The following is an 11,203-nucleotide window of genomic DNA, read 5'->3' as shown; positions in this document are numbered from 1 at the left end:
GAAACAAAGGAGGCCAAGACAGGAGAAGGAATTTGTCCCAGATGAAACCCAAGCCCCACCATGCACACACAGTCCCAGGGCCACCGTCTGATCACACGGGGCTGGGATGTCCAGGTGCGGTGCTCCCCCGCATGTATGCACTTCAGTTCCTCCATCCTTGGGAGGCTGGGGGGTGGAGCTTGGGAGTGAAGCGGCCCCCTCTTTTCCCCTCTCTCTGGGCGCTGGCTCTTTAAGACAGCAGGCTGCCGGAGCTCGTCCCGGGGTGACCCTAAGGGGAGGGTGTGGTCAGGAACAAGGGGCCCATTCAGCTGCTGTTGCCACCTCCGGGCAGCCCACAGGCTGCCCGGAGGCGGTGAGGGGAGGAGACTGGCCTAGACCAGGAGAGACTGGGGCTGGGCAGAGACAGGGGCTGAGAGAGACAAAGAGATGGAAAAAGAGATCCAGAGACAGAGACTGAAAGGGAACACGTGACCTTGGCTGCATCTCTCGCCTTCCTGGTTTCCCCATGTCGAGGGTTTGAGACTAGCCACCCCCCTCACCGGGTCCCGGCCAGGCTGCAGCCCCCCAAGGTGCTCCTTGATCCAGCTGAACCTGGCATCCACTCACCAGCACCAAAATCCTCTAGGCCCAAAGGAGGGATCCTGGGACATTCTGGGGGAGGTCCCTGACACACCCCAGACAGCCCCTTCCCAGGGGACCGTTGTAGGCCCTCAGATCTGGGTTTGAATCCAGATGCTACCTTTTAGCTGTGTGACCTCAGGTTGGTGTGTTAACCTCTCTGGGTCTCAATTTTCCCATGTGATAAATACGGTTCATGATAATCTCTACCTTTGTGGAATTAAGGTGAAACGAAATGGTACTAACAATTCCTGACATTTACTGAGAATTTAATTTAGTAAGCCCTCAATATGCCTGCAGTTCCCCCATAAACGCACCCCAACGCCCCAAACACAGACAGACAACCCCTGCCTCCTGCCAGATGTCACAATCCCCAACTATAGCCACTGCCTTCCAGCGAGGACCTACTAAGCGCCCTTTCCCAAAACAGCCCCACAAGAGCCTCTGGAAACACACGTGGGGTTCCATGTCCAAACATCTAATAAATAACAGACATTTACTGGGGATTGAACAAAGTCCCGATTCTTATTCCTGGGCCCCCCTAGTCCCAGGTTCTCATAGTCATGTATCCTCACGAACTGCTCCCAAACCTTTTCCCACAACAGGGCCCCCATCCACCTTGCTGCCCCCAAGCACGCAGCCCCTGACTCAGCCAGTCTGGAAAAAGCCTCGAAAAAATGAAAATCGACCTCCTTCTCCCTCTGTAGGCATCTTTTGTGTAATGTTCTGCTCAGTCACCCGGGGTCTGAGGACAGGCTTACTCGACTCTGACCCGAACTTTCTGGATCCCTGCCTCAGAGAATTCTAGAACCTGCCCTGGATGTTCTAGAACCCAGCTCGAGAACATTCTAGAGAGCTTGTCCTTGGCCATGGTGAAAACCCAACGAGTGGAATTCTGGAAACCGTCGTCCATGGTCACGAATACACTTAAGGGCTTCTTGGATACTGAAGAAACCAATACTTGATTGGATAATTGATTGGGAGTTTTAGAATCTGTCCTCACATTCTCAAGAACCCAACTTGGGAGATTTGAGATCTGCCTCGGAATTCTCTGGAACGCAGATGCTCTAGCGCTGACACGGCATCCACTGGCCACGTGTGGCGTTGAGTGCCTGAAATGTGGCCGGTCCGAAACACACAGTGAATCTCAACGACTCAGGACAAAAAAGAAGGTGAAACATCTCAATAATTTTTTCATATTGATTATGTGTCGAAATGACAATATTTTGGATGTCCTGGGTTAAACAGAATAGGCTGTTAAAATTAATTTCCCCTGTAGGTTTATACTTTTAAGTGTGGATACCAGAAAAATTATCTGTATGGCTCGAGTTGTATTTCTACTGAATTGTGCTGCTCTAAACCCAGAGGGAGAATTCTAGAATTGTCAGATGGTAAAGATCCCAGCTCTGCAGCGTCTAGAACTCAGGCCTTGGGAATTCCAGAACTTGTCCCTTGGAGGATCTAGAGCAGACCTCAGCTCTGGCAATCTAGAGCACCACCACCCCACCCAGCCCACCGCCGCCCCAGGCGTTGAAACCCCTTCCCCATTTGCAAGCCATTTACCCTGAAATACCCGGGTCCCCCATCCTGGCACCCATCCAAGTCAGCCTGGGACAGAAGATGGGGCAGAATGGACCAGAGGAAGGGCCCTTACTGGGCCGCCCTGGGCAATGCCCCACCCCTCTCTGGGCCTCAGTTTCCTGATCTGGACAAGACATCCAGTGTTCCCACGTGCCCCCTCCCTTGTCCCTCACGGACTCTGACCATCTGTGACTTCCTGCCCACACCCAGCTGGAGGGAGAGGGGCCGGCCTGGCAGCTGTCTGCGGAAGGTGGGGGGGGCCGGAGATGTCCCTAGCTGCCCTCAGCCTCCCCTTGGCTCGCTGGGCACAGGGCCAGGGTGGCAACTGCAGCCCCGCCACGCCGGGGTGGCCACCACAGGTGCACCGAGATGCCTCCCGTTTTCTGAGGGCTCCGCACCTCTCGGGTCCTCAGAAGCCTCTGAAGCCCTGCCTTGGCAGGTGCAGGCGTGCAAGCTGGGCGCCCGTGCAGGGGTGTCCATGGGGGAGGGAGGACCTACTCCGGCTACCCAGGAAAGAACTCCAAATATTTCTGAGCACTCATCGTGCTAAGAGGTTCCTTTCTCACAGATACGACCTTAACTCCAATCGCTGGACACTCCCTATGCTCAATTTGCAGATGAAGAAACGGAAGCACAGAGATGGGCACTAACTTGCCTAAGGTTGCCCAGCTGGCCAGAGGGCAGAGCTGGGGCTAGAAACAAAGGAACGATCATGATAATAAAGGCGTTGATAATAATACCTAAGAGTATATTAGCATCGCTGATTTTATTTTTATTACTTATCGTTGCAATATAATAAACGATGTACTATTATTCATTATTCTTAGCGTGTTTTTGAATTTTTAAATTGAAGTCTAGTTGATTTGCAAATTATTATTATCAACAACAAATAATTTTTTAAATATCAGTAGCATAAACTTTACCATTTTAACCATTTTTAAGTGTGGACTTCAGTGGCTTTAAGTACATTCACACTGTTGGACAACCATCCCCACCATCATCTCCAGGACTTTCTCATCTTCCCAAACTGAAACTCTGTCTCCATGAAACGTGGACTCCCCAGCCCCTCCCCCAGCCCCTGGCCCCCACCATCGACTTCCTGTCTCTGTGGTTGTGACTCTCTAGGGACCTCCTGTGAGTGGAATTAAACAGTATGTGTCCTTCTGTGTCTGGCTTCTCTCACTGAGCATCGTGTTCTCCGGGTCCATCCACGGTGTAGCAGGTGTCAGAATTGCCCTCCTTTTTAAGGCACCAAATCATGTTTGAGCACTTTACTGTGTGCCAGGCCCTGTCCTAGCACTCTTCACGCATTAACTCATCTAACCCTACCCAGCCCGGTGAAGCAGGCACCATCTGTATCATGCCCATTTCAGAGGGAAGGAAACTGAGGCCCAGAGCAGTGACGTCACCTGCCCAAGGTCACACAGCTCACGAGTGGCGGGATTTGAACCTGGGCCATCTGGCTACAGATCGTGCCCCTACCTCTTCCGGACACTGGGCTCCCACCTGCTGGGTTAGCGCCTCCCTCAGCACCACTAACCAGGAGCCCAGAGGCCTCCTGCTGCCGCTATAAATACATTGTCAGCTGGTGTCTGGACCTCAACCCGGGCAGCCACCTCCTCTGCACAGACAGACGGCTGGTCCACCTGGCTGCTCAGCCCCGGGGGAGTCCAGGCTGCCAAGAGCCCCTCACCCCTCCGCCACCCAGACACCTGGAGAGGTGGCTTCCAGTGGGGGGGAGCCCATCCTGGGTCACAGGTGCCCCTGCTGGTTCACTAGATGCACTGAGGTTCTTCCCCTTTGCCACCTGGGGCTGGGAAGAGGATCCGGGAAGGGACTGAGCGTTTATCCAGGGCCTCCTGTATGCTGTCCAGGGATCACTCCAATCATCAATGCAGTGGACATAGTTCTTATTTTCTCCACTTTCCAGATGGAAAAACTAAGGCACAGAGAGGGAAATGCACCTCACACAGCCTGGAGCACGTGTGGACACAAACTGTATCCATTACACAAGCCAACGGGTGCCCTTACACGCCCTCCTGTCCACATCCGCCCTCTGTCTCCCCAGCACACGGCCAGTGCTGGGATGAAGATTAACAGGGGCTGAAGGAGACGGCAGGACCCTCAGTCAGGGTCTGGCTTGTTTCTCTCCGTGGCCCCACAAGGCCTTACCTTCCTGCCCTCAGCTCTCCTCCAACCCCAGACCAGAGAGGGCAGAGCTCTGCCCTAAGTCACACAGCAAGCCAGGAGCAGAGCTGAGACTGATCCAGGCCCCCTTGCTCCAGGCCCTTTCTCCTGCCATCCGAGCCCAGGGTGTGCTTTATGGAGACCCCAGCCCCCAGCCTTGGGCACGGTAGGCACTTCGGGAACGTTCACTGATATTCGTTAATTTGTTCACTGTGTATTCCGGGCCAGCTCTTTTCATGATCTGTGCAACTAGGAAGGTGTGGGTTCCATCTGATAACCTCAAAAGCGGTTTTTAGGTTTTTTCCTTTAATGGTTTCAAGGAGTCAGGATCTGTGGGTTCTAATTTCGCCCTACCTCTTAGGAGCTGTGTGACCTTGGGCAAGTCGCTGACCATCTCTGGGACTGTTTCCTTATCTGAAACAGGGGAGAAGGTAATACTCCCTCCTTCCCAGAGTGGTGGAGAGAATGAAACCAGATGTAGGATGGGCTCAGCACCGGGCACACGATGTTCTTGCTGTTACTATTATCTCTGTTGCTATTATTGTTTCCCAGGTCCATCCAGGAGGCGACGGGGACCCCTGCCCTCAGTTCCTCCTGACCCCTCCCTGGGCACCCTGGGCAGCTCCTCTAGCAGCTGCAAGCTTCCCAAGCCAGCCCCTGCCCACAGCGCCCTTCCGGGAGGTTGGCACCGAACAAGGCGGGAACAGGAGGCGGGAACGGGAGGCCAGCCCACGGCAGCGTCAGCAGATGGGCACCATCTGGGCTGGCGGGGCTCGGGGCGGGCTGGCAGCTGCCGGAGCGGGCGGGCCTGGCAGCCCCTCCCCCTCCCGCCCTGGCACGGTGCCCGCCCGCGCCTCAGGTTTCTCAGGCCGCCAGAGGGGGCGGGGAGGCCCGGCTGGGCTTCGGGGCTGGGCAGGCGGCTTCCCTCTCTGGGCCCTGCTTTCTCCAGACTCCTTCTCAAATGGGAGGCAGGAGAGAGGACAGCCGGCTCACCCGCTCCCGGCCTCCCCGACACCAGGCACAGGGCCTCACCTCCCCAACTAGCACCTGCGCTCTGGGCCATTCCAGCCCCAGGGCCTTTGCACTGACTGTGCCGCCCCCACCTCCGCCACTGCCCCGCACACTCTCACTCACATCCCTCTGCAGCTCCCTCACTTCTTTCAGGCCCTCCCTGGCCAGAGTGCCTGCCCCACCCTCCCTCTCCACACCCCTCCCTGTCATTAGGTTTGTATTAATGTAACTGAGAATTGTCAGGTTGCCCATGCCCTGCTTAACTACACACATCCCTCCCCGTAAAGTGCACGCATTGAGTGGGCAGCCCCAATGTCCCAAGGTGGAGCTCACGTCTCCCCCTCATCATGGCCCCCCAGCTGTCCCCTAGCCCACCCCCAGGGCACACACGGAGTCCACCCCTGGAATCAGGCCCCTGTGTCCACAACGGTGCCAGATGGATGCCTGAAGCTGCCAAGTTCGGCCCCAGGCGGTGCCCTGGGCTCTGATCAGCCTGGCAGCCCCAGCGCTAAAGGGACCTCCTCATGGCTCGTCCCCACCCTTCTCTCCTCCAAAATAAACCCAAGGATGGAGGCCTGGGATTCCCCTTTGGGGTGCGGCTCCAGCAGTCTGCCTGACACCCCCTGGGAGAGATAAGGACGGAGGCCGTGGGGGGAGCTGGACTTTGTCCCCTTGTCTTGGGACAGGAAAGGGCCGAGTGTGTGATGCGTCTGTGGGTCTCTCTGTGTCTTCCCACGTCTCTGGGTCTCTCTGTCTCTCCCTACGTCTCTGGGTCTCTCTGTCTCTCCCTCTCACTGTCATTCTCTCAGCTCCAAGGCCCCGCTTCTGACGCTAGAGGTGGTACCTCCTTTTCAGCCGAATGGCGGGTGCCTGTCCCACCATCCACCCTGTGACACCCGCCCCCAGAAGCCAACTGAGGCCCATTTCCCCCACTCCCCATCAATCCCATGGCCTCCTGGCAGGGCTGATTTGAGTGGACACCGCACTCTGGCCTTGGCCTGGACCCCCTGCAGCCCTGGGACCCACCAGGTGAGAGGAGGGAGGTGACCAGTTGTCTCTGACGTCAGATGACTACCTGGCTGAGAAGACAGACATAACTCTGGCCCAGATGAAGACAGGGGTCCTGCGGTGGAAGCTGGGGAGCTGAAGCTCAACAGGGGGTTCTGGGGGCCAGCCTCGGCCTGGGAACCCCGGAGGAGGCCCTAGCTGGTAGGAGCCTAGAACACAGACCCAGCCCGGAGGTGGTCCAGCCACGATGACTGGATACCCACATCCTACACTGTGATTTACTTCCATCCCCTTCTGCCACCGAGCGTAGAAGGCTAGCAGGGGTGTCAGCAACAGAACCCGCCCACGTCCAAACCCTAACTCTGCCCTTTCCTAGCTGTGTGACCTTGCACCAGGCAGTTATCTTCTTTGGGTTTTGGTTTCCTCATCTGTAAAATGGGTACAATGATCCCTGCCTTGCAAGGTTGCCATGAGAATGGAAAAGAATTGCTAAATCCTCAGAAAAAAATGCCTGATGGAGAGAAAGTGGAGCTGGGAGTTGGGGTTTTGAAGCATAAGTAGGAGTCTTCCAGACGGGAAAGGCATTCCAAACAGAGGGAACAGCATGGGCAAAGGCATGGAGGTGGGAAATCATAATCCTAATGAGGATGATAACGTTGATAACAACGGTCCACAAAGCCCTAGCCCTGTGCCTGGTACCTGCGTTCAGGACAGCATGGGGGTTATTTGTTGAACACTTACCACGAGAACACAACATTCCTACCGGCCAGCTATTTTTGAGCATCCCATTTTAAAATCAAAGAAAGCAGGCACAGAGAGATTAAGTGACTTGGTTTAGGATCACCCGGCCCTTAGGCAGGCAGCTGAGCTGGGAGTGGGTTCCTGGCCCGGCCCTCACGCCCGACCCTCACTCCCAGCCAGCTGAAGCTGGGTCAGCTGGGACCTGTCTGAGCAGCAGTGGTCCCCTGGGATGATGGAGCCTGCACGGGAAGGCACAGCAGCCTTGACCTTCCCCGGCCCTCACGTGAGGATGCTGACCAGACCGGCCAGCAAAGGCATGGCAGTCGGACGCGAAGGTGTCTGGGGAGGCCCGGAGGCCTGGTCTGCCTGCTGAGCTGAGGGGGGGAGGGGGCCGATGGGGGAGGGGAGGCGCCCGGAGATTGTGCTGACGCTGGCAGAAAACTCGCTTCAAAATTTTATCAGCTCAGCGTGGAGGAGGAGGATGGATGTGGTGAGAGAGACCAGGACCTGCATGGTAATGGGCACTGCAGCCCCCAAGGCTGCCCCTGCCCACACCCCCAATCCGGCCCGCAGCAAACAGTCACCTAGTCTGTCCCTCTGCCTCTGGCCCCCTGTGTTTAGTGCTAATTGGTGGGGGCGGGGGAGGGGCAGACGGGGTCAAGGTCAAGACTGGGAAAATCTGCCCCAGCTCTCCCTCCCACACACAGTGGAGACCAGGAGACCTCATGGAATCCTCACAGCATCGCTAAGAGTTGGCATGGTTGTTACCCCCACTGTACAGAGGAGGAAACTGAGGCAGAGGACAGGGCCCGAGGCAAAGTCACACAGCCAGCACACCACATGGCAGGGCTGCGTTCGGAATCTGGGCAGTCCAGCCCCGGAGTTCGCTCTCTTCTCACCACCCCTCCCCCAGCCTTCCGCCATCATTTCTGGTTGTGATCACACGGGCTCCCGTGGGGTCTACGGGGGCTTAGGGCTGGGTTTGCAACCCGAGTGCACCACCTGACACGTTCAGGCAGCTCCGGGTGTGTGCGGGCTCGCACCCACGTGTGTACTAGCCTGGGTGGGCACGGTGGGGCATGGGACATGTGCCTGTTAGGGTCTCCGGGCACACCTGATTCCATCCGCATGAAGACAGTCACGGCTGCCACCCGCCACGTGGCAGGCCAGAGTCCAACGCGCTACACACACACACACACACACACACACACACGCACACACACACGATCTCGGCGAGTCTCCCCAGGCCCAATCCAGGTAAGGATGCTGATACCCTCCATTTGACGGCTCCACTGGCCACACCACCAGGAACATTGGGGCAACAGACCCCACTGCCCTCCCAGCCAGGGCCTGCCCTTGACCTCCACATCTCTGTTTAGGCGGCTGACCTCCTGGGATATCCCCACTCTCATCACTGCCCAGTCGTTCTGCAGAGCTCAGCTCAGTGGAGCCCCCTCCTCTGGGAAGCTGCCGTGGATTTCCCCATCCTCGCAAACCCTGCTAGTCTCCACGTGGGCCATCTGACCACAGAGCCAGCAAACACCCAGCTCGAAGGGCCAGAGTGGGGGCCGCTGGAGACCAGAGAGACTGGTGACCTAGCCAAAGTCACACAGCCCCCCAGCTTCCCACTCGGCCGAAATATGGGACCTGTCAGGTCTCTGGGGGAAGTCCGAGAGTCGATGAACCATCAGTCACAAAGTGCAACCCCAGCTCTCCTCCAGCTTTCCCAGGAGGGATAAGATTGTCCCCCGCGCGTCCGTCACTGGCCTATCCTCACCCCTGTTGCCAACAGACCTCCTGGGACAGGGTCTCACCTCCTGACACCTGCCACCCCCCTTGGACCCCTGACCCCCCCAAGGTCAGGGCCTGCCTCTACCTTCACAGCCCCAGGACGCACCTGCCCCTGACCCCAGACTCTCCCTGAACCATACCTCTTCCCCTTGGCCCTTCACAGGGCTCAGATCCTCCCACTGCAACTGTCCCCGCCCTCGGACTTTGAGGCCCGCCTCCTGGCTCCTACCTTTGCGTGCGCCCATCTCCCCCCCTCGACGACCTTCCAACGCACCCCCTTTCGGCCTCCAGATCTGCGTGCACGCGCAAGCCCCGCCTCACCTCGCTCGCGCACGAAGTAGGCCAGGTAGAGGTCGAGCTCCTTGACTGCCACGCCGATGTGGTGCGGCTGCACGCAGAGCACCGGGTGGCCGCACTGCGCCGCCTTGACCAGGCGCTCGCCGTCGGTGCTCTCCAGCGGGATGCCCTTGAAGAGGATGACCATGACCAGGTCCAGCCGCCACACCTTGTCGGCCTGGCGCAGGCAGTCGATGCGACGCATCTTGCCCTTCTGGTCGGGGTTGGAGAGCACGCAGCCCGGCGCCTTCTTGCCGGTGATGGCCAGCACGAAGTCCTCGCGGCACTCGGGCCGGATGTCCTTGCGCAGCTTGGCCAGCAGCCGCGACGCCCATTTCTGCTTGACCTCGGCCTTCTCGCCCAGCAGCTCGTCCTTCACCGCGCGCTCCTCGTCCTTCGACATCCGCTTCTCGTGCTTCTTGAAGTACTTGCGCTTCCGCGCCTGCAGGTTGAACCAGGTGTAGGCGAAGGCGCGCACGTGAGGCAACAGCGCCTCGATGAACGGGTGGAACTCATCCTGCGGGGCGGTAAAGACCAGAGGTCAGGAGGCGCTGGGGGCCGTGGACCCACTGCCCCGCCCGTAAGAATGAGGCCGCAGGGGCCCCAGGCAGACCCGCTAGAAGGAGGGCCAGGCAGAGGTGTGCAGGGGGCTGCTGCAGATCCCTCCACGTCCTGGGGAAAAAAGTGGAGGCCAGAGGAGGGGACCCAGCAGAGGTTCACTGGGTCGTTTGAGAACCCATTGCCCAGATGGGGAAACTGAGGCTTGGACCACGTGGGAGGCACAGATGAAGGCAGCCGTTCATGGAGGACTGTCTTGAACCCCAATGTACAGACAGGACAAGCTGGGGGTCCCAGGTGGAGGCTGATGGGGACCCTTTGTACAGATGGGGAAAACTGAGGATGGTGGAATGCTGGTGGCACAGATCCATTCTCTGCCTTCTAGAACTGTGGTCAGCAAACTTTAAAAGTACCATAAAGAACCGGATAGTGAGTATTTTCGTGTCTGTTTCAACTGCTCCACTCTGCACTGTAGTGCAAGACTGGCCACAGAGGAGATGTAAGGGATGGGCATGGCGGTGTTCCAATAAAACTTTATTTATAAAGACAGACGGTGGGCACTGGGCCCTGTGACTATAGTTTGCAAACCACTGAACTAGAGTGTGAGCTCAAATGTCCAGAGCAGGGCTGAGCACACACTGGATGCTCACGATTCCAGGAGCAACCAGGCTCAGAGGGTCATTTGGGGCTTGTCTGTCAGACCTACTGCTCAGCCGAGGAAGCTGACACCAGACAGGGGTCCAAGGGCTGCCTCAACCGGCTCTTGGCAGTGATGAAAAAAATGAGGACAAGACATCATTCCTACAGCCCAGATGTACAGGCAGGACTGGCTGAGGTCCACAGGCCAAGATGGGCCACCTGGATGTCAGGGGCTGATGGAAGGGGCGGGGGGCGCGGTTCCTGCATAGAGGGGGTGGTTCCTGCATAGATCCATTATAGGGGTGGGGAAAGCTGAGGCCCAAGGAGGCAAGAGAGCAGAATGCACCAGAGAAAGGGGAGCTCAGCCTGGAGAGAGAGGCCCCTGGGGGCCAGTTCACCCTACCCTGTCCCCCATAGACCTATTCCACAGATGGAAAAACCGAGGCCCGGGAGGCTCAGCGACCTGGCCAGAGCTGTGACTTCAACATCCCCCTCCCTCTGCCCGAATGGTGCTGCTGGGTGGCCACAACACCCATTTTATGGATGAAGAAACAGACCCCAAGAGGGGACCCAATCACGAGGGGCAGAGCTGAGACAGGAACCCACATCCATCTGACTTCCCCACGGAAACAACGGCAGCCGCCATCTGGCCCCTCAGAGAATAACGTGGGGCCATGGGAGGCCCCCATCCCCTTCTACAGGGGTGGGAGGGGGCTGTCTCATTCTCGCCATT

At 57.7% G+C, this 11,203-nt stretch overlaps 1 protein-coding gene across 3 annotated transcripts in view; it reads right to left on the bottom strand.

The window, feature by feature from the left end:
• NFIC (nuclear factor I C) overlaps positions 1 to 9,789 on the bottom strand; it is a 48,685-nt gene extending 38,896 nt beyond the window's left edge. For all 3 annotated transcript variants that reach the window (XM_024740026.1, XM_024740027.1, XM_024740028.1), the window contains exon 1: positions 9,259 to 9,789. In XM_024740026.1, coding sequence (XP_024595794.1) covers positions 9,259 to 9,676 — 418 coding nt within the window. In that variant the 5' untranslated portion in view covers positions 9,677 to 9,789. The remainder of the gene's footprint in view (positions 1 to 9,258) is intronic.
• Between the last annotated feature and the right edge of the window lie 1,414 nt (positions 9,790 to 11,203).

Source organism: Neophocaena asiaeorientalis, unplaced genomic scaffold, assembly GCF_003031525.2.
Source record: "Neophocaena asiaeorientalis asiaeorientalis breed wild unplaced genomic scaffold, Neophocaena_asiaeorientalis_V1.1 scaffold469, whole genome shotgun sequence".
Classification (NCBI taxonomy): domain Eukaryota; kingdom Metazoa; phylum Chordata; class Mammalia; order Artiodactyla; family Phocoenidae; genus Neophocaena; species Neophocaena asiaeorientalis.
Note: the sequence above shows the minus strand (reverse complement) of the source record. Positions and strands in the feature narration are given on the sequence as shown.